At 34.1% G+C, this 24346-nt stretch overlaps 1 protein-coding gene across 10 annotated transcripts in view; it reads left to right on the forward strand.

The window, feature by feature from the left end:
• VPS13B (vacuolar protein sorting 13 homolog B) overlaps positions 1-24346 on the forward strand; it is an 869883-nt gene that overhangs the window by 394651 nt on the left and 450886 nt on the right. For 9 of the 10 annotated variants that reach the window (XR_004435186.1, XM_033202375.1, XM_033202376.1 and 6 more), the window contains exons 22-23: positions 955-1082; positions 11542-11776. Coding sequence is in view for 9 of the 10 variants with exons in the window: in XM_033202375.1 (XP_033058266.1) it covers positions 955-1082; positions 11542-11776 (363 nt within the window). In the remaining variant the exon portion in view is untranslated. Of the gene's footprint in view, positions 1-954; positions 1083-11541; positions 11777-12289; positions 12341-24346 lie in introns of those variants that run through there. The other variant, XM_033202383.1, reaches the window with a different exon arrangement.

Genomic DNA, 24346 nt, shown 5'->3' on the forward strand with positions numbered 1-24346 from the left:
TCTTTACTTTGAATGAACAAAATTTTAAATAATATAGAGAGTGGAATATCACATTTCATTTTATTAGGAAATCTTCCTTTTATGTAATCACATACCTGTTTTGGTTATCATCAAAATCCCTCCCCCCACCCGCCCCCTTTTTTTTTTGAGACAATGTGTCACTCTGTTGCCCAGGCTGCAGTGCAGTGGTGCAATCTCAGCTCATTGCAGCAACCTCTGCCTCCTGGGTTCAAGTGATTCTCCTGCCTCAGGCTCCCGAGTAGCTGGGATTACAGGCGCCTGCCAACATGCCTGACTAATTTTTGTGTTTTTAGTAGAGATGGGGTTTCACCATGTTAGCCAGGCTTGTCTGGAAGTCCTGACATCAAATGATCTGCCTGACTCGGCCTCCCAAAGTGTTGGGGACTCACAGGCATGAGTCAATGCGCCTGGCCAAAAGTCACTTTTTAATATTGAGAGATTTTTATGGGTAAGCTTTTGTTTTCAGGAACATTTACATATGGGAAGACTAATTTTCTATCAATTTTGGATGAATCAAGTGCTTTTTAGGTGAATTTCTCTTTTTTTTCCAAGAAAAAATTTTATTGATGTATTACCTTTATACTGAAAATTGGACAAGTTGTTAAGTTACTGCTTAATGAATTCTTAGAAAGTGAATACATGCATGTAATTAATAAATAGAACATGTATCTCTTCGCAAGTCTACCTTCTAGTCACTAATCCCTGACAAGAGTGAGTGCTCTCCTGACTTCTAACAAATTAGGCCTGCTTATTTTTGAATACTTGCAAAAATCTGTTCTATAAGAGAAAATGATGTACAATGGCAATTCGTAGTCTCATATAAAAATTGTAATTTTAAGCAAGAGAAGAAATAATCTTGAAAATACATTTGGTATGTTTTTGTGAAATTGTAAGGTATGTTTCTATTAAATAATTAGCTGTTCTCATACTCAGAATCCCGCCCATTGTCAGTTCCTGTTAAAGCCATGTTGAATATATCTGAAAGCTGTAGAAGTCCTGAAGAAAGAATGAAGGAATTTATTGGAATAGTTTGGAATGCAGTGAAGCATCTCACACTACAGGTAAAATAAAAGTTAGAAATATGGATCTAATTTCTATAATCCTTTTTAATTCCCAGCATTGTTAATATTGGTAAGATTTTTCTCATATGTAACAATTATGTATACCATCTCATATTCATAATTTAGTTGAAAATAATTGGTGTACTTCACTTATCCTAAAAATAATTTTATGAAACTCATATGATCTTCCTTATAGTTATAAAAATATAAACATTTTGACATATTCCTTGAATTAAAAAATTTTAGTTCATTCTACTTTTTGTTTAAGCATTATTTTCACAATTTTAAGTGCTTAATAGATCCATTCTTATCTCAGTACTGAGATAAAGTCTGAGTTGTGATTAAATTAACATGAAATGGTTATCTAATTCCTTTTCATACATAATTATAAGTTAAATAAGAAAATTATAATAGCTATTTCCTTATTGTTATTAAATTTTCTTCTCATTGATTTTTACTTTAAAATGCACGATTTTATCTTATTGAATTACTTTCCTTCAAGATCATGTTTAACCTGATAAAAATATACATTTAGATGCTTATTTGATAAGCTAACAGTTATATATTTTAGTTTTTGCATAGGATTTTTTCTCTGTGATACCAGAGGCATCCTTATATAATTTTATATGTAACAGATAGTAATATCAAGGGCTTAAGTCAAAGCCTTTCACTTTGACTTAAGATATAAAAGTTGCAATAGAAAATTGTTCCCACCTTACTATGAGAACAAGGTTATATCATCTATAGAATTACAGCTGTATTAAGCCCATAGAGATCTGAGGTCTTAAATTGACATCACCATAATAGCAGGGTGCTAAAATCCAAAAAAGTGACAAGCAACTCACTTTTTGAAACCCAAGAATCTCAGAAAACTCCATGAAGAATATATAAAAAGGAGAACATAGCTAAGTACCTAGCAGTCAAACTACTGAAAACTCAAGGAGAACATTTTATTTTATTTTATTTAAAGTGGGAAGATCTTTATTTATCAATATTCTTGTTTACCTGAAGACTAGACTGGAAGAGACTGAAATTATAAGTAAGTCAGACCTAGATGTGTATTTCTTAGCAATGTAATGTTGGGGAGTTTCTTCTTGTTTCTGTGTCCACAAGTTGGAGATTATAATGTCTTCTTCATGAAGAGGGTGGAAAATATAGAGTGATAAAGTATATGAAAGCAACTGACAAAATTTATTCGTTTATTGATTCATTTTGCAAAAGTTACAATACTGTATTCAGAGAACGTACTGAAGAAAACTAATGCAGTCCTGTCCTCATGAAGATCATAGTTTGGCAAGGAGAGACATTCATTAAATGATTGTACTTAAAATAATTTGACTATATTGATGATGATCCTGCTTCATGAACATATGTGTCAATTAAGCTAACCCTAGAAGAATCAGGAAACATTTGGGTACTCAATAACACCTGTGTTTTCTTTCTCTATTCCGTCTTTCTCTCCTGTAGCTGTAGCTTTTCTCTAAAGCAGCTGAAGGCTGCACTGCCCTTCAGCAGGCAGATAAGAACTGATGGAGATAACATCCCTGGGATTATCTTCACCCACCATGGGAAATGATTCTGTGGCATTCCTTGTCTGTGAATGTGTCCTCAGTAGAATTAAGCTCCAGGTGTCCCAGGTTTGCCAGCACACCCATTTTGGTTACTGTCCTTTTGAGAAAATTTAAGAAGTGGGTAGACAATAAAGGCATGTTACATACAGATTAAAAACGTTAAGAATGACTCCTTACATCTTATCAGAAACAATGGAGGCCAGAAGACAATAGAATAACATCTTTTATGTGCTGAGGAAAATCTGCACATAACATAGAATTAACATAGAATTCTCTAGTCAGCAAAGTATTCATCAAAAATGTTGGCCAATAAATACATAAAGACAGAAGAACTTTTTTCCGATAGAAATTAACTGCAAGATATTCTGAAAGAAGTTATTTAGGCTGAAAGGAAATTATGACAGATAGAATCTTGGTTTTTCAGAAAGTAATGAAGTATATCAGAAAGTATAAATATGTTGGAAAACAACTGAATGTTGCAAAAAAATAAAATTCAAGGAGAAAGCTTTAGTGTGTTTTAGCCTTTTGGCTATTAGTTTCTTTCCTCTTTATTTTCCAGTTAACTTTTTGTTTGTTTGTTTGTTTGTTGTTTTTGGATAGCATCTTATTCTGTCGCCCAAGCTGGAGCGCAGTGGTGTGATCTCAACTCACTGCAACTTTCGCCTCCCAGGTTCAAGCAATTCTTCTGCCTCAGCCTCCCCAGTAACTGGAATTACAGGCGCCTGCCACCATGCCCAGCTAATTTTTTATTGTATTTTTAGTAGAGACGCCATGTTGACTGGGCTGGTCTCGAATTCCTGACCTCAGGTAATCTGCCTGCCTTTGTCTCCCAAAATGCTGGGATTACAGGTGTGAGCCCCTGCACTTGGCCCTAGTTAAATTTAACATTAAAAAATATGTGGCACTTAACAAAGTAAAGGAACTTTGATTAAGATCAAAATTCAGCAGTTAAATGAAATTTCAGTAATTTATGCAGAAAATATTTATGAAGTCCCTAATCTGTCCTACACTCCAGCCAGCCCTTAGTCCTGCAGATGTGAGGAAATTGTCTCTGTGAGCAAGTAGAGTGAGTTTGGAAGTGTATTGTTTCCCACGTGAGCCTCTGGATGAAAACACAGATGGTCAACAATTTTATTGCAGCTTTTTGAGTCAGTAATTCAAGTATTTAGCTAAGCCTTACCCGGATTATTGACCCACAGAAACTGCAACAAATGTCTCTTGTTTTAGGCTGTTACATTTGTGGTGATTTCTTATATAGCATAGAAAATATATATAGACAGATACAGACACATTATGCATAGCTATAGTGTCTGATTAATCACTATAAGAAATATATACCTGCCATAAAAACTTTTTAGAATTCATCCAAAAACATCTCCAGTGCATAAAAATACTATTTAATATAAGAGCCCATAATCTTGATTTTAGCATTCCTTTACAGCGTTTCTTTTCTGAGCATGCTGCTTATAAGAAAGTTAAGAGAAGAATGGGAGGAAGAAAGTGTGGATTGTCGTTCTTGTGTAATTAACTCTTAGCTTGCAGAATTATGACTTTTTGGGGACATCAGCTATATTTCACCAATTTCAGCCATCATGAGTCATTTTAATGAATATCCTAATAACTCCTTGCATTGACTTACCTGTCCTTCTCCCTTCGAGATACCCTTTGTACAGTGGTAACATCCATCTCTTAATTTTTGTTACATGTTGGGCTATATGCTGAGAAAGCAAAAGAGACATAATAGTTGTCATGGTCTAGCTGGGAAAAGGCTAAGTGCCATGGTGTGGAGTATCCTGTAGGGAGACCCTTAGAAAACTTAATGATGAAAGAAGAGAAATGGGAATGTCAAGGGGAATGTTACTTATTGAAAGGATGCCTAGGGCATGTACTTCCTGGTTTGTGATGAATTTGGATGTTATCCTAGGTAAGTATTTATTGCTTTGTGGAAGATCTAGTTGATACCAGTGTGTGGTTTAGAATATGATAGCTACCAATAATATTTAGTTGTTTAAAGTTTACTATAGATCTAAATGTTATTTCATGATAATAGAACTAGTTATATTAAAAAATCCTCATTCCCTCTTATCTTTTTATTAATAATTGAATAATGTGGTATAATTATCTTTTTATTGATATCACTTTGAGTAGTTCTGTAATAGGGAACATGATAGTATTGGGTTACATGATTCTTTGACAGCTCTAGGAAAATATTCCAATTTAAGATTCCAAGTAATATCAGAAATCTTTACACTATCTCTAAACAACTAGGTACATCAATGTTCTACAATGTAGGATATACTGGAGAATGTCCTTCTCTGGGTGGGATTAAATAACAGGAACCAGATTTATTTCACTGCCTGAAATAACCAAAAAATGATTGAAATATGTAACACAAAGGTTTCAAACCACTAGGCAATAAGCCAAGTTAGAGAGTGATTCCTGAGAGACTTAAGATAAAATCAGCAGGACTTAGTAATTAATTGATTTGGGGAATAAGGGAACAGAGTCTAAGAGATCTTCTAGATTCTAGTTTTGGTGTTTGGGCGGTAGTGATACTATTAAATGAAGCAGCTTTTCCAGATTAGGGGCACATACGGATTTTGAATTTACACATGTATTTGAAATGTATGTGAGACATCCAGGTATGTATTAGATATATATATCTGGAGTTTAAGAAACAGATTAAGAGAAGAGTTATAATTTTAGGAGTTATCTGCAGATGGTTTTCAAACCAGAAGAATGAGTCATTCAAGAAAGCATGTAAAGTTGAAAGACTAATGGGCCAAGGGAATACCATTTAAAAAGTTGTTAGTAGAAGAGAAAATGTCCTTGAAGGAAATTATGTTAGTGATCAGAAATGGAGGAGGAGAAACCAGAGAGTTCATGAAAGCAAAAAATGCATATAATTTTGAGGAGATAGTGGTCAGCAATGTCAAATTCTAGATGTTAACTATATGCTTTACTTGCTTATTTGCAGTATAAAATGGATAAATTAAATAACGGTTAAGGTTAATTCCAACTCTAACATTCTTGTATGATTCTTTTGCTTATTTTATAATGATGCAGTACCTTTATTAGCTTCATCACCATCAACAAACTTAATCTTATATATCACTTTGAATTAATTGTAAGTTATTATAGTGATTTTCCTCATTTTTCATTTTTTATCTCTAATTATGGTAAAATACATATAACATAAAATTTACCTTCCTTACTATTTGGAATAAACTATATGGTTTATTTTGTGGTTCCTCAATTTGAGTAAGCTTATTGAGTATCAGTTAACATAATCATTGCAGTACCAAATAATACATCTTTTTATAGGTTATCTTAAATATGACCTAGGTACTTGGCTTGCCTCACCCTAGTCCCGGCCCTGTGTTAAACATACTATATATTTAAACATTTCCAGATGTTAATGTATTGTGAACATTTTTAAAGATAAAATTAGATTCTCATTAAATGATTACAATTTAGACTCTGAAAATCTGAGTTTTATTTTTAAAAGCATTGTCCATTTTTTAAGATGTCTTATGAGCCAAAATATAAAACAGAAAACCCTACAAGTTGTCATCAGATAAAACAGGACATCATAACTTAAAAGTTTCGAAGGATTATTCTTTTAGTGGAAGTTTAAGCAAGTAATTATGTTTGGAACCAGAATTTCTGCAAAGTTGATGTTGGAGCCAAAGTTGGTATTTGCTAAACCCATATTCTTTTTTGCTTAGAATAGAAACATATATGTTACATAAAATCATTAACAATATTTGCTGTAACCTATTTGATTTTCAGTGTGGAAGAAGGAGTTTCCATACTTAATTATAATGGATACTCCATGTAGTCTTGGACAGACTATTTTTTAAAAATATATATGAACTTTGAGGCCGGGCATGGTGGCTCACACCTGTAATCCCTGCACTTTGAAAGGCCTATGCAGGCAGACGACTTGAAGTTAGGAGTTCAAGACCAGCATGGCTAACATGGCGAAAGCCTGTCTCTACTAAAAAACAAAAATTAGCTGGGCATAGTGGTGCCTACCTGTAGTCCCAGCTACTCTGGAGGCTGAGGCAGGAGAATGGCGTGAACCTGGGAGGTGGAGGTTACAGGGAGCTGAGATTGTGCCACTGCAGTCCAGCCTGGGTGACAGAGTGAGACTCTGTCTCAAAAATAAAAATTTAAAAAATAAAAATATATGAACTTTGGGAGCCTTTTAACAATAGATTAGCATAAGTTCACCTGTTCTTTCCAAGTTTTCTGTACCTGCTCATTAACAAAGATTCTATTAAAGCTGTGTTTTTATTCCAGAAGCACATAATTGGCAATAGTATATAGTTGATAAAATAGAAATGTGCTGGCTAGAATTTACTCCTTTCTAGGAAAACATTTCTCTGCTTATTGCCAGACTTAGCTTCCTTTTTTTTTTTTTTTTTGTCATTTACATCAAAGTTCATCTTGCTGTCCGTTGACATTTACTAGCATTTTCTTTTCTTCCTTTTTTTTTTTTTGTACTCTCTGAGGTCTTCTGAATGGACTGAAGTCTTCTGAGTTTAATGGCATTTTTAATTTCAGTACCAAACATTCTGGTCTCTTTCTTTTGGTAATAATGCTCTGTTATTCCTTTAGGGATCTACTTCCCACATTCTGTGTTATTTTGATGAGAATGTCAGTCAAAGTATCTCAAGCAGCATAAGGTAGTTAAGCTGGGCCAGTTGAATTCTCTCTTCTAGGAAGTTACATCTAGAGCGTGACTAGTGATGAAAAAAATCATACTGCTTGATGTCCTGATATCCAGTAAACTCCTTGGCCTTTATTTTCAGGATTAAATAGGAGTAGACTTGGGCCAGAGAGATCAACTATCAGTCATGCTAATTATAAAAGTAAGATTTTATATTTAATCCTTACAAATTTTGCACACAGGCCCACATGCTTATTTATAGGCATTGAACAAGTGACAGCCATTGCATGGCAGTTTGTTAGGAGGAAGTCTGGAATTCAAATCTAGGAATTTTTAATGTCTTCCCTTGACAAGATTTTTATGGAAAAAGTGTGAAGATTTGTAGCACTTACTCTGGAAAGGATGACAACCAAGACAACCAACTGCAGGATTTTAATCTATGGCCCCAAATTGGGTATATTTAAATTTCTACTACATATGATAATATCCAAAATATTTTCATGATGCACTGAAAATTTATCAAATAGGAAAACTGTAATTTGGGTTATAGTTTATGTATTTGTTATAGCGCAAATAGAATACTACTTATTTTAGTGGCCTCTGTACACGTAGACAGTTAAACCATAAGCAACAGTATTTGAAAATAAATGCACTGTGAACAGCTTTTGTAAATCTATGGAGGCTAATAATATATGAGATCTCACATATAGGAGAGTCTTGGTGTTGTTTGTTGACTTTATTTCTTTAGCAAACGTTTAGGTAACACTGTATTGAATATATGTATCAATGCTATGAGTTCCCCCATTTACAGATGAGGAAACTGAAGTCACAGAGAGATTAAATAGCTTGTCAAAGATCCCACAGCTGTGTTGAATCATCTTGTTAACAGATCAGTTTTATTAATCACCTTAGAGGTTGCCTCTGGAATGAAATGGTGAACAACATGCATGAAGCAGTTATTTTCATTACCACATCTGATGAAAATAATTGTTTAATTGTTTCTACTTGTTTAACGATTATTTATTGAGTACATAGTACATGCACCACTGTACAATGTACAGAAACTATATAGTGTACAAAATAGGCAAATGTTTGACTTCATTAAGCTTATGTTCTAGTGAGAGTTCTGTAAGGATATTAATACTTGAAAGTGATCTTGTTTAAGCTTTTTTAGAGCTGGGACTATGTCTTTTGTCTCTGTATTCCTGACTTCCAGGTCAGTTCATGATAGATATTAGAGAGTACATGAATAAAGGAGATTTCGAAAAAGTAAATGAAATGCACCATACAATGTTCCTTTATTTTTGTTTTTTATTTGAAACTGTTTCCTGAGGAGTAACATACATTTATATAGAGAATATTTGGTACTGTAGAAATTATGCAAAATATAATTATCATTACATTTTCAAGTTGTAAATAAAAATAAGTATATTATTTGGGACTAGGAAATAGTAATGTTATTGAATAGGGAAGAAATTGTGGCAGAACATTTCAAAGCATTTATCTATTTATAAAGTGCTTTATATGATGGGCAGTAGCTAATTAAGATTTTCAGATTAATGGGTAAATCAAACCTATCTTAGTCTCTTCTTTTTAACTGAATTGGGATCACAGTTATAGAGCACATAAAAGAGAAAAATCTAAGTTTCTGAAACCTCACATATAGAGGTAAGAACTTAAAAAGGTATGTATCTTTCAAACAGCACATAAACTAGAAACATCAGGGAAAAAATGCATTGCAATCATTTCATTTATTAAAATAAGAATAACAAATAATTTTTACTTTATTGGTTTATCTTCAGTATATGATACTTAGATATGTAGCCTTTGACCTAGTAGGAATCAAAATAGAGGTGGTTCCACTTCAAGAATTTGTAATAATCCCTTCACTTTAGCACGTGAATGTGTTCAGTATTGGCAAAAGAACACGTTGCTACCAAAACTGAAACAAGATCCTTGAAACAGAAAGGATGTTGCCATGGAAAAATGAAGTAACACTCAGTGCAGCTGTGATGCATTCGTGAATAGGATATTTTTTTAAAAGATCATTTGTGTTTGGTGTGGCTCAGAGGGTCCCAACCAGATGGTTTCCATGAACATGATCTGACCCCCAGCTTGAGGACTTCTTACTGGCAGATTACTTCATTTTCTTTCCCTTGGATTGTCAGATCCTTACATTAATTCAGAATTTACTGCTGCAGATTTATATTCAGTAATATAAATCACTCAACCTTTTACATTAAAACCACAATTTTATACATACAGTTTAACAGTTATTTTAAAAGTGTAAAAAGATTTATATGATAGCTTTAGTATATGTAATAGATATAACATCATAATAATTTTGAGTAATTTTAATTACATTCTTATCATTAAAGGAATTCTCACAACATATATTTTAGAAAGTTTATTTTAGAGTTGTTGTATATCTGATGCTACTGTAGTGTTGATTCTGTTTGCATTGCCTGACATTGTTTACACTTGATGAAATAATTGATTTTTAAATTAGTGAAATTTTATGTTTTATGATTTTGGAAATTTCGGCATGATTTAAATTTGTTCCTAAGGATATGTGTGCATGTGGATGTGTATGGTAACATACTAAACTAATTACCTCACATTATTGAAAGCATTTTTCAATGTAATATCAATACCTACATGAAGTGTTAAATACTGACACTTCATATTTTGACCTTTTAACCTGAATTAATAAAGGCTATGCTTTTAATGTGCCATTTTAAATTGTGCAACTGAAAATTACTAGTGAATTATGTTAAATATTTTAAAGCATAATTGTAAGTTACCTGAGACAATGTAGACTTCCGTTTCGGAATAAATAAACCACATCCTGATCTTAAGTACATATATTAACACATATGTACTTTATCTAATCTGCAGGATAAGATTTTAGAACTAAAATGAGCTCATGCTTCATGAACCAATGCACTTATTTTTGCAAAATTTTATCTGTATTTTTCATCACTGAATTCATCAGTTTGTCCACGCCCCAAAATGTGAAGCAAAGACGAACAGGTTTGTTTGTTTATAGGTTGGCAAATTATTTATCGTATCAAGGAATTCCAAACCTGCTACATATCATCATGCTCTCACCAGAGTAGTATATTAGGCCCAAGAGAAGAGATATTGCTATTATCTTTTAAAAATGTAGTCTTTTTGCTAATATAGTTTCTTTGAATATCCAAGAATTTATGAATTAAAAAAAATATTTTGTATCACACCTCCAGATAACATCTTTTTGTGTGAAATGTTTTGTAGGAAATCAACCAGTCATAGTTTGTATTTTCTCAATAACTTAAGCATTGGAGGCTGTTGCAGCAATTTGATAATGAGATACACAGTACTACTTTATAAGCACCACTATGACAAATAGACTTTAATCTACATTGCTTCTGAATTAAGAAGTCATGATGAATTCAGTTTTGGGGTTGGGCTTACTTTGTCTCTTTATCTTAATCTTTAAGGTCCTGGCAACTTAATGTAACTCTACTGGAGATAGGAGAGCGTTAAGATAATACATGAAATTATAATTTAGGTAATTTGAAGAATGAAAAAAACAAGAAATAATGCTCTGATTTTTAAGTCTTCTGATTTCTCCTATTACCGTGTATTTGTTTATGTATAATAAATCTAATATATGTATACTTGAATCATTGTATATAAAAAGTGAAAGTATGTGATACAAACATGTTTTTTAATGGTTGTCTAGTATTATAAATTGAATGTTTTAAACATTTTTTCTTATATTCTAGTCTGTAAAGTAAAAATGGAAGGACTAAATTCACATAAAAATAGCCCTTTTTAAAAAAAGTAACAGCAATAAAATGCTAGGTAGTTCTAGGCCTTATCTGGTGTTAACAAAATTTTCTAATAAACTGCAAAAGAAGGAGGGATTTCTGATCTTCTTTTGCCAGCACACTTTCTAACTCAGTCTTGTGTCTTGGAAGACTATGTGGAAGTGCAGATCATCTCTTGTCACTGGGCATTTTGTATCAAGTGTATAACAAGAGTAAACAATACCTTTTCAAGTGTTTTTTATATTTATTAGTGAAAATAAGTCATAAAGATAAGTCATCATATAAGTCATAAATATGGAACGTTTACTTTTTTGGTTGTTTATTCTGGTGAAGATATTAGGTGTTTGAAGGTATATTTAGTCTGATCCAATTATTTTAATTCTGCTTTTCTTTTCTAGCTTGAAGTGCAATCTTGTTGTGTGTTTATTCCAAATGATAGCCTGCCTTCCCCAAGTACAATTATATCTGGTGACATTCCTGGAACAGTGAGAAGTTGGTACCATGGACAAACCAGTATGCCAGGAACACTTGTCCTCTGTTTGCCTCAAATAAAGATTATTAGTGCTGGGCACAAGTATATGGAACCTCTGCAGGAGATTCCATTTGTTATCCCACGACCCATCCTTGAAGAAGGTATATTTAAAAATTTTTTTCCTATGGTTAATATTTTATATGGACATTTTTAGATTTGTTGGTGTTTTTAAATGTTTCAGTGTATAAGCAAATCAGTCTTCTCATTGAAAGATTTTCCTGACCAAAGTAAATGAACTAAGTGATGCCATTTATTGCCATCCATATCTTTTAATCGTAGTCACATATTCACATATATGTTATCTATAAAAGATCATATACAATATAATATAATCACTAAAATATAAACATAGAAAGAATTAACTTGGGAAGAAAGTTGGTTTTGGATATTATCATTAGGCTGAACTAAGAATGATAAGTAGACTGATGTAATAAGCTACTTGATTTATGAATGAATGTATTATATATATAAATAACTGCGTGAATATAGTATTTAGCAAGCATAATGCATTTTTAGATTTCTCATTTGTTTATACAAAGTAATTATATGATGATTAGAGTCATGATCCTTTCTCCTATATATATATTTGATTTCTCATATTGCTGTGTTTTCAGTTATGAATTCATAACTTTTTGAACTTTGGCATGTTCATTTCAAACAAAATGTGAACCTGGAAAAATTTTGAGTCATAAAGTAAGTAATCTGAATATATGTTATAATAACAAGGCTCAAATTTTTGACAGTGCTAAACAGGTCAACACCTTGTTCATATTATTAGGATGTAAGTGTATGAATCCTGATACCACTGAAATTTCTACATACTGTCACCGAAAAGCAGACATAGCCTGTGTAATTTTTGACCTCTACTTTGATGTTGGTTTCTCTCTCCTTTTCTCTATACTGAAATTTCTGTCAAATTCTACTTTTCTTATATTTATTAAAAGAAAGCATGATTTCAGTGAGAGACATTTTTGGTCCTTAATCATATGAATACTGTTATCATACAATCACAGAATTTTAAGGTGAAAGGGAATATTTTTAGAGTGTATGATCTTTTGTGACTGGTTTCTTTCATTTACCGTAATTTTTGTTTTGTTTTGTTTTGTTTTTTTTGGTTTTTTTTTTTTTGTCTTTTTAGACATTGCATATATTTTGACTTTTTAAATGCATGTTCATAAACATATACATATGTACAAATTTAATGCACAATGTAATGACACATTTTTTTTTTTTATTATACTTTAAGTTCTAGGGTACATGTACATAACGTTTTATATCATGTATAACTCCCCAATGCAATCCCTCCCTCCTCCCCCCTCCCCATGATAGGCCCCAGTGTGTGATGTTCCCCTTCCCGAGTCCAAGTGATCTCATTGTTCAGTTCCCACCTATGAGTGAGAACATGCGGTGTTTGGTTTTCTCTTCTTGTGATAGTTTGCTAAGAATGATGGTTTCCAACTGCATCCATGTCCCTACAAAGGACGCAAACTCATCCTTTTTTATGGCTGCATAGTATTCCATGGTGTATATGTGCCACATTTTCTTAATCCAGTCTGTCACAGATGGACATTTGGGTCGATTCCAAGTCTTTGCTATTGTGAATAGTGCCGCAATAAACATACGTGTGCATGTGTCTTTGTAGTAGAGTAATTTATAATCCTTTGGGTATATACCCAGTAGTGGGATGGCTGGGTCATATGGTACATCTAGTTCTAGATCCTTGAGGAATCGCCATACTGTTTTCCATAATGGTTGAACTAGTTTACAATCCCACCAACAGTGTAAAAGTGTTCCTATTTCTCCACATCCTCTCCAACACCTGTTGTTTCCTGACTTCTTAATGATTGCCATTCTAACTGGTGTGAGATGGTATCTCATTGTGGTTTTGATTTGCATTTCTCTGATGGCGAGTGATGACGAGCATTTTTTCATGTGTCTGTTGGCTGTATGGATGTCTTCTTTTGAGAAATGTCTGTTCATATCCTTTCCCCACTTTTTGATGGGGTTGTTTGTTTTTTTTCTTGTATATTTGTTTGAGTTCTTTGTAGATTCTGGATATTAGCCCTTTGTCAGATGAGTAGGTTGCAAAAATTTTCTCCCATTCTGTAGGTTGCCTGTTCACTCTGATGGTAGTTTCTTTTGCTGTGCAAAAGCTCTTTAGTTTAATGAGATCCCATTTGTCAATTTTGGCTTTTGCTGCCGTTGCTTTTGGTGTTTTAGACATGAAGTCCTTGCCCATGCCTATGTCCTGAATGGTACTACCTAGATTTTCTTCTAGGGTTTTTATGGTATTAGGTCTAACATTTAAGTTTCTAATCCATCTTGAATTAATTTTCGTATAAGGGGTAAGGAAAGGATCCAGTTTCAGCTTTCTACTTATGGCTAGCCAATTTTCCCAGCACCATTTATTAAATAGGGAATCCTTTCCCCATTTCTTGTTTTTGTCAGGTTTGTCAAAGATCAGATGACTGTAGATGAATGACACATTTTTTAATGGAGTAATACTGCATGAACTATTTTGGAATCTGCTCCTTTCATTTAATGATACTTTTTAAAAAATTGTTTATTTATTTATTTATTTTATTAATGTTTTTTATTATACTTTAAGTTCTAGGATACATGTGCATAACGTGCAGGTTTGTTACATATGTATACTTGTGCCATGTTGGTGTGCTGCACCCATCATATCGTCAGCACCCATCAATTCATCATTTATATCAGGTATAACTCCCAATGCAATCCCTCCCACCGTAATGTTTTTAAGATTGATTCATGTTGTGGCAGTCTTTATTGTTTTTATGGCTGAATAGTATTCCATCTTATGGATATACCAAATTTTCTTGATTCATTCATCAGTGGATGGACAGTTGAGTTTGTTTTCACTTTTTGACTTTTATGAAAAATCCTGGTATAAACATTCTTTTACAGGATTTTTGTGTGGATTTGTTTTAATTTTGTTTAGCTATATGCCCAGGAGTAAAGTTGTTGTGTCGTATAGTAACTATGTTTGAGCTTTTCAGGAATTGTCAGACTGTTACCCAAACTGTTTGCACCATTTTACAATACCACAGTAATGTACAAAGGTTCTAATTTTTTCACATCTTTGTCACTGTTTGTTATTGTCCGCTTTGTTTCTTTTTCTTTTCTTTTTTTTTTTTTTTGTTCTAGCCATCTTAGAGAATAACTTCTTAAACTGGAGAGAATAATTAATTTTAAGTGTTAGTTTTTTGTTTTTTGTTTTTTTTTGAGATGGAGTATTGCTCTGTCGCCCAGGCTGGAGTGCAGTGTCACAATTCTGGCTCACTGCAGCCTCTGCCTCCCAGGTTCAAACGATTCTCCTGCCTCAGCCTCCCAAGCAGCTGGGAATACAGGCACTTGCCGCCATACCCAGCTAATTTTTGTATTTTCAGTAGAGTCAGATTTCACCATATTGGCCAGGCTGGTCTCAATTTCCTGACCTCGTGATCCACCCGCCTTGGCCTCCCAAAGTGTGGGGATTACAGGCTTGAGCCACTGCACCTGGCCAAATTAAAGTGTTTTTAAGAACTCTGTTGGCCAGGCAGAGAGTAAATAGATTGATTTACTACATCATTTAATATACTAAATACTTATCTTAATATTTATAAAACTAAAGCTTATTTTATGAAAATGGTGTTTATTTTTACTATAAAAATGGTAAAAGTGGTGTGAAGTGGAATCCCACTGTGGTTTTGGTTTGCATTTCCCTAATGACTAATAATATTGAACTTATTTTCATGTGCTTGTTGGCCATTTGTATATCTTCTTTAATATTTTATTTCTTTTTATTTATTTATTTTTTTGGATCAGGTTTTCTTCTTGCCCAGGCTGAAGTGCGGTGGTGCAATCACAGCTCACTGCCCCCTTGACCTCCTGAGCTCAACTGATCCTCCCACCTCCTGAGTAGCTGGGACTGCAAGCACACACCACCATGACCATCTAATTTTTAAATTTTTTTGTAGAGGTGGGGTTTCACCATGTTTTGCAGGTTGGTCTCGAACTCCTGAGCTCAAGTGATCCACCTGCCTCAGCCTCTAAAAGCACTGAGATTATAGGCATGAGTCACCCTGCCCCGCCTAATATTTTCTTCTATTCAAATATTTTGCCCACTTTTTAGTTGAGTTACTTGCCATCTTATAGTTGAGTTGTAGGAGTTCTTTATTATATTCTAGATACTAGACCCTTATAAAGTACATGATTTGCAAGTATATTCTCCTATTCTATACATTGTCTTTTCACTTCCTTGATGGTTTTCTTTGTCATATAAACATTTGTAATATAAAATTTTTATAATATGAATAGTTATATTATAAACTTATATAATATAAATTGATATTATAAATTTTATAGTATAAACATTTGGCAAGACTTCATCTCTACAAAAAATTTAAAAATTACGCAGATGTGGTGGCTTGCGCATGGGAGGTTGAGGTGGGAGGATTGCTGGAGTCCAGGAGTTCCAGGATGCAGCAAGCTATGATTGCACCACTGCACTCCAGCCTGGGCAACAGAGCAAGACCCTGTCTCTGTAAATTAGTTAACTAAATATATATAATACATGATATAAAATACGTAATACATACTATTTTATTATAATTATAAATTACATAAATAAGTAATTTTATTTTACATAATTACATAAAGTATATAATATATAATGCAGAATTATGTAAAGAATATATATTATGTAATATATTATATATATATATATATAAACATAATGTAAAAAGTTTTCCAGTGCTATATTGGAAATTATTTTCTCACTATTTTTTAATATTAGAAATTAACACCATTTCCACAAAGTATGATTTAGTTTTAGAAATATTAAGATACATATTTAATTTATTAAATGATGTAGTAAATCAGTCTATTTACTCTCTACCTGAACAACACAGTTCTTAAAACACTTTAATCCTTCTCTCCAGATTAAGAGGTTATTGTCATATATTTTCTTTTATTTTTAAAATTTGGTATCATTATTTTGTAATATAATTGCTTAGATTTGGCATATATAGAACTAAGGCAGAGGTTGGAAAACTTTCTCAATAAAGTGCCAGATAGTAATTATTTTGTTTCGTCAGCTATATGGTTTCTGTTTTAACTACTTGGCCATGCTTTATAGTGCAGAGGCAGCCGTAGACAATATATCAGTACACTGGTATGACTGTGTTCCAATAAAACTTTATTTACAGATTCTGGTGGTTGGCTGCATTTGGTCATGAGCCACATTTGCCTACCTATATGCTAGTGCTTTAGTTGTCATTCCTTTTCACAGCTTAGCCCTTCCTTTTTTCTCAGTTCATTTACTTCTGCCTGAAGTACATCCTTTAGAAGCTGTTTTTGTGATGATCTGATGTTAGCAAACTCTAGATTTTGTTTCTTTGCCGTTTTTTTTTTTTTGAAAGATATTTTCTGGGTATATAAATCCTTGTTTATAGTTATTTTCTCCCAGCTCATTAAAGATACTGTTGTGCTGACTGTTGCTTTTCATTGGCCTTTTAGGAGATACAATGTCATTTCATGTTTCCTTGGAGGTCCTTTGTCCTTTTCCTCTGGATTCTTTAAGGATCTTCTCAGTCTTTGTGTTTTAAAGTTTTAATATTGGAGAATATGAGTTCTGCAAGTTTTCTGGCATGATTTATTCAGATATTGCCTCTACTTCTTTCTTTCCATACATATGTTGGACTTCTTTGGTTTTTTACTGTATTTTCCATGTTGCTTCTTCACTCTTTGATATTTTTTCTCTTTGACTTGCTGACCTGCATTCCAGTTAATCTCTTTAATCTAGTTCATTAATTTTCTTTTCAATTGTGTCTAATATTTTGTTAAAGTTGTTCTTTGAATTTTTCAATGTCAACTGTATGAAAGTCTAACATACAGAAAATGGTACAACACTAACTTTACAACTGCCTACCTTTTTGTCAGATAAACCCATACATGTTACTAGCACCTAAATAGAGATCAAGAATATTCTCAGTACTCAGAAGATCTCTTGGAAGCAAATTGTGTTTGACATCTAAAACCTTAAATTGGTTTTCCTGTTTTTGAACTTCATAGCACTTATTGAATAGTGCTTTTATTGAATTTAAAGTTTTACATGGGATATTCTTTTTATCTTGATTCTATTTAAAACTCTTTATTTTAATTAATATTTTTAAGGCTTCCTTTTATTTCTTTCTACATGAAACATTTAACATATATGATTGCCTAATTCCTGCTGACTCTTGCCTACTATACCTAATATTCCTTGTTTATTCTTTTCTTTTCTGTGCTCCTTATTTTCCTTAGAAATTTCTCTGTAGAAATGTTTTGAAGACTGGTCTGAAAGATTCCTCCTATGCAGGCTTGAATTTACTTCCAACATGTTGGTGGCACTACGAGTTCAGAACAATTTGAAACTAAATTCTTGATAAAAGGTTTTTATGCCACTTAGGTAATAAAAATTTAAGCTACAACCTCTCATGAGGGCTGGTTTGTGATTGTGGATTTTTCCCCCCTCTATTCAAGGTTTCATTTTCTGGCAGCGTTTGTGAGAGGATCATATAAAGAAGGGAAGAGCAGACAACTTTATTTCTAGTTTACCTGTACATGAATATTCTAGCCAGTTGCATGCCAGCTTTATCTTCTATTATTTTCTGCAAATGTGAGTTAGCTTCAGGCTTTATCCTCAGTCATACTTAACTTATCTTCAGTTCAGTGGTAAACACAGATGCTCAGTTTTAACCAACGTCGAAGTGCCTGGGGGCATTTACTTTTCATACCTCTGTGTTTCTGGCTTCCCTCAGCCCCTGGCTTTAATAATCTTTACTCTTTTTGGAAATTCATTAATAAGTTTAAGAAGATATCATTTGGTGTGTATGTGCATGCATGTGTATATGTGTATAACATTATATAAATTTTATTCATGATATGTGTCACATATAAATATTGTTTAAATACAGTATAGTCATTTTAATTTTTTTGGAGAGGGATCATTCAACGTATTTATCATGTTGCTGTAAATAGAATCCCTCAGTTATGTTTTTTAAAGATGATGTGACACTACTATACTCTGTCTTTTCAAATGATTTTATAAAAGGGCTGATATGTAGTGCCCATCATTCTTTATACCTTCAATACTCATTTAAAATCTCTCTTATTTCTACGAAACTCCTACCAACATCTACTGCTTGTCTTTTTCGTATGAAAAATTATTTTATTTTCATCTCGTTCTTCAAATACATCAAGAATGACTTAGGAACTGCAGAAGTCTCCATCTTTAAAGCATAAGATGCTATTATACTCTCAGGTGTTTTCTTTTTTTTTGTTTTTGTTTTCTTGCAAGAACTGAGATGGCAAGTTAGTTTATTTTGAACTTAAAGCAAAAAATCACATACCAGATGGAGAGGGCTTGAATCAAATTGAAATTTCCAGCCTATTTTTCATACTCCCTAAGAGAATATAGAGTGACTGCATAATCAACACTGAAACATAAAGTAGAAACAACTTTTTAACCATATGGTTATTTTCATTGGTCAAACCTACTCTGAGAAAAGGAGGTTATTTCAAGATATTTTAATTCTCTTTTGGTCTTAAAAAACTATAGAAATGAACTTCTTATGAATAACCATAAATTTGTCCTTTTTTCTGCTTTTAAAATGGTGTTTATAAAAATATTTGGATATAAGCCTTTGATGCATACGTGTTAAGAGTAATTTATTCTTTGTCTTTACACATGTACCCAGATAGAAAACTTATTTGGAGGTTTATTTACTCATTTCCAGTTTTCAAACAGCCCTTCTGGTTTCGGTGTCATGCCTGTATTCTGTTTTTCAATCTTTCTTGAGTATTGGGACTGATGGCATGAATTAGACTGCTCTTTTATAGCTTCCCCCTGTGGTCCTCAGTCATTTGCTATTTACACACATTCTATCTTTAAAAAAATTGTGATATATTTCACCTACTCTTGTTTCTTATTAGTCCTTTTTGATTTATAATGCTTTTTCCTTTTCATTGTCATTTTGTTGGTTTCAAAATGTAGATAACTTTCAATCAGTTATGTTCAAGCAGATCAGGGATGTCTAAATCCATGCCACCTCCTATTACACGCCTTTCCATTCTACTTCTCTGATGCTATTGTTTTATATTTAGCTCATTTTTGTTCAGTAAATGTTTCTTGGTAAGTATAGAGGATGGATTGGGGGTAATGGGAGAAAGTAGGAAACCTGGAGGCAAGATTAGTTAAATATTACAAATAGCCATTATAGCTTAGAAGAAAGGATTGTCAGAACCAGGGCAGTGGTAAGAGATACTGAGACAGAATAGAGAGAAATGTTTAAAAGGTTGACAAGGCCGGGCGCGGTGGCTCAAGCCTGTAATCCCAGCACTTTGGGAGGCCGAGACGGGCGGATCACGAGGTCAGGAGATCGAGACCATCCTGGCGAACGTGGTGAAACCCCGTCTCTACTAAAAAAAAAACAAAAAAAAACTAGCTGGGCGAGGTGGCGGGCGCCTGTAGTTCCAGCTACTCGGGAGGCTGAGGCAGGAGAATGGCGGGAACCCAGGAGGCGGAGCTTGCAGTGAGCTGAGATCCGGCCACTGCACTCCAGCCTGGGTGACAGAGCGAGACTCCGCCTCAGAAAAAAAAAAAAAAAAGGTTGACAAAAACTGTCCAAACTTAATGACTGAATTAGTTATGGATAGGGAAGGAGAGAAAAAAAATCTGTAGAATAACTCCATGGTTCCTGGCTTGGATGTCTGTGTACACATTTATATAGTTAATATTATGGTTAGGAATAGAGAAAGAAGGCCAGTTCTGGGTGTACACAGTGAGATGGATGAATTTAGTTTGGTCTATATGATGAAGGATCCATGGGACATTTAAGTAAATAAATCTGATGAGTTGCTGCATATATGGATCTAGAGCTCTAAAGAGGGATCATAGTTAGAGACACAAAATGACCACAGGGAAAACATGAAAAAAAATGGGATTATCCAAAGTCATTTCTAGAGTGACAAATGAAGTGGGATCTGCATATAACAAGGCGGGGAACAGTAATGTTATTGGATGAGGAAGGAAGGAATAATTTGTGGAAACTACCAATAGAAGGTTAAGTGAGGAAAAACCGTGAAGCACTAGTCTTATGGAAGACATAAGATTGGATCATGTATAAATGGTTGGATAATTTATAAATGTAGCCAATAAGATAAGGACTAAAAGCTATAAGATTTGACAATTTTAGGTCACTGGTTTCTTTTACCACAGTATTTTCAGAAGAATGATTTTCTTTCTTTCTTTTTTTTTTCTTTTGAGACAGAGTCTTGCTCTGTCTCCAGGCTGGAGTGCAGTGGCATGCTCACTCACTGCAACCTCTGCCTCCCAGGTTCAAGCGATTATCCTGCCTCAGCCTCTCAAGTAGCTGGGACTATAGGCACGTGCCACCATGCCCAGCTAATTTTTGTATTTTTAGTAGAGATGGGGTTTCTCCATGCTGGCCAGGATGATCTTGATTTTTTGACCTGTCGATTCACCCCCCTTGTCCTCCCAAAGTGCTGGGATTACATCGTGAGCCACCACGCCTGGCCAGAAGAATGATTTTAATGCCAGTCAGTGATGGTGGCTTGAGGACTAAAAAGGAAATGAAGAACTGATTTAATAAATAATTTGTTTAAAAAATATTATTTGAGAAATGACAGGAGAAAAAGGATGGTACCTGCAAGTATATATACCTTGATATTCTTTGGGTGCAGGAAACAGAAACCAAGTCAGGATAACTAAAGCAAAAATGAAACGTAATGATTCATTGTCTATATTCTATTGTAGAAAACAACTTTGGCTTTTAGTTAAAGTTTTAATATTACTCCCACCATCTGACTCTGGTGGTTATGAAGGCAATACGTTCAATTAAAAATTTCTTTTCTGCTGGGTACGGTGGTGCATGCCTGTAATCCCAGCTCTTTGGGAGGCCGAGGCGGGGAGATCACAAGGTTAAGAGATCGAGACCACCCTGGCCAATATGGAGAAACCCCGTCTCTACTAATATACAAAAAATTAGCCGGGCATGGTGGCATGTGCCTGTAGTCCCAGCTACTCAGGAGGCTGATGATACAGGAGAATCGCTTGAACCCGGGAAGCAGAGGTTCCAGTGAGCCAAGATTGTGCCACTGCACTCCAGCCTGGTGACAGAGCAAGACTCCGTCTTAAAAAAAAAAAAAAAAAAAATCTTTTCTTTATCTTTTTTTTTGCTTGTCCTCATAACTCCTGAGAAATTATTTTTCTCTCTCTTTAGCATTGCTTGTTTATCATTCTGGGATTCCAAATTTCTATTAAATTTGCAATTCTTTGAGACCAATTATTTAGATTCATGATGGAATAGACCACAAAGAACATATTCTTATGTAACTAAGATTATATAATCAAACCTTTTATTTTTATGGAAATATTTTGGTATATTGCATCTGTTAATATTTATCTGACTTTATAAGTAAAAAATATGATACAAAATTTAATAATTTTAAAAATTACTCAGGATTGGCCGGGCGCGGTGGCTCAAGCCTGTAATCCCAGCACTTTGGGAGGCCGAGACGGGCGGATCACGAGGTCAGGAGATCGAGACCATCCTGGCTAACATGGTGAAACCCCGTCTCTACTAAAAAATACAAAAACTAGCCGGGCGAGGTGGCGGGCGCCTGTAGTCCCAGCTACTCGGGAGGCTGAGGCAGGAGAATGGCATAAACCCGGGAGGCAGAGCTTGCCGTGAGCTGAGATCCGGCCACTGCACTCCAGCCTGGGCGACAGAGCAAGACTCCATCTCAAAAAAAAAAAAAAAAAAAAAAATTACTCAGGATTATCATTGTGAATGCAACCAGAATAAATATAATACAATGAGACCTTTTTATTTACACCTTAAAGCCTTTTCAGTATACTGAGAAATATAAAAATGACATAAATTTGATTCAGTACACCTTGAAACATAATCTACAACTTTATAGGTAAGGGAGTTAGTTGGCACCGCATTCTAAGGGTATCTGTTTCTTTCTTTTAATTCCTAAGACCTAGGCTGATACTTACTTCAACCGTCTGTTCTCTCTATCCCACTCAATCCTCCAGCCTTTTTTTGGATTTCTTTATTTTCCTAAATTTCCCGTATTTGTCCCATTCATTCAGCAAATACATATTGAGCACCTACCATGTGGCAGTCACATAGAGAATACAGATTTGAACAAGAAAGATATGGTGCTTGCTCACTGATATTTTACAAACTATTGGGAAGAGTAGTGCAATAAATAGTCCCTGGTTGAATCTTATTTATTACTGGCTATTGATATCTTTTCCTAAGGGTTATAAAGATTAAATGAGATATACATTACTTTAAACAGTGTCTGGTAAATGCTCAGTAAAAACCATTATGGTTCTCAACATCTACATAGGATTTCCAAATTCCATGGCCTGGTTTTCAATCTTTGCTGTTTCCCAGATACATTTTCTTTTCTTGGTCTCTTCTACTGCCATGTTCCTGGAACCCTGTATGGAACTCTGTCTCTGTAATAGGCTTGTAACTCTTCACTTCTTTTAATTCACTTATAGAATCACAAAGATATATTAAAGAATAAAGCAGAGTTTGCTGAAGATGTCCTACCATAGGGAAGAGATGGTACTGGTGTGTCCTGTATCAAACAGTCTTTAAAGTGGCTGTTAGTCTCTTAGACATGTCTGTTTGTACATCACAATGCTTATTTGGCCCTTTTCTCTTCCTCTTTAATCTCTTGACCAAAGTAATTTGAAATTCCTCTCCTTTTATCATGCAGAGTAATTTAGTTATTTTTGCATGCAATCCTTTTCGTGGCTTCCTTTCAATCTTAGGGTATATTTTAAAATCCTTAACGTGACCAACAAGACCCTGTATGAATTGGCCCTGCCCACTTCTCCAGTTGTATTTTCTATTGCTCCCTCTGCTGCTTGCTTTGCCCAACTCTAGCCCTAGTATCCTTTCTGTGTTCTTAGAATAAGCACAGCACTGTCCTATTACAGTACCTTAGCATATGCTACAAACATGAATTCCTCCTTCCCAATCTATCCTCTAGGCATCTTTCTCCTTCTCCTCCTTCAGGCTTCAGGGTATTTCATTTATCAGGTCTCTCAACTCTGTGCTGTCTTTGTACTCCAGTCATCACTTTTACAAATTATCCTAATTTTGACTACTTTTGTTCAGTATCTCATTCCCCTACTAGGGTGAAAAGAGCAGGAGCCATACCTGTCTTGTTCATTGCTCTATTCCCATTATTTAGCACAACACATGCCACAAAAGAGGAGCTCACTGTACATTCTTGGGCCACATGAAGTTTTCAAGTTATTAATGGTAAATAGTTGTTGGTTACTATAAGGGAGGAAGAACTAAAGAAATTAAAAGTTACCTTCTCACTTATCTTAAGAACCATAAACAACTGAAAAATAATTCCTGGTCTTTACGAATTGAAAAAAAGGAAAAAGATGCATTACATAGATGATTAATAGGATGAACAAAAAGTTCTCTATAGATTTCAGGCTCTGTCTTTACTGAACTTGGACTTCTAAAGTTCAAAATGAGGAACTGTTTGCTGAAATGTGTCATCTGATTTCAATTGCTGTGGAAAGGGAGAGATGATCTCTAATATAGCCAGCTCCAATCTGTGTA

This window comes from Trachypithecus francoisi, unplaced genomic scaffold (assembly GCF_009764315.1).
Source record: "Trachypithecus francoisi isolate TF-2019V2 unplaced genomic scaffold, Tfra_2.0 Lachesis_group7, whole genome shotgun sequence".
In the NCBI taxonomy this organism is placed as follows: Eukaryota; Metazoa; Chordata; class Mammalia; order Primates; family Cercopithecidae; genus Trachypithecus; species Trachypithecus francoisi.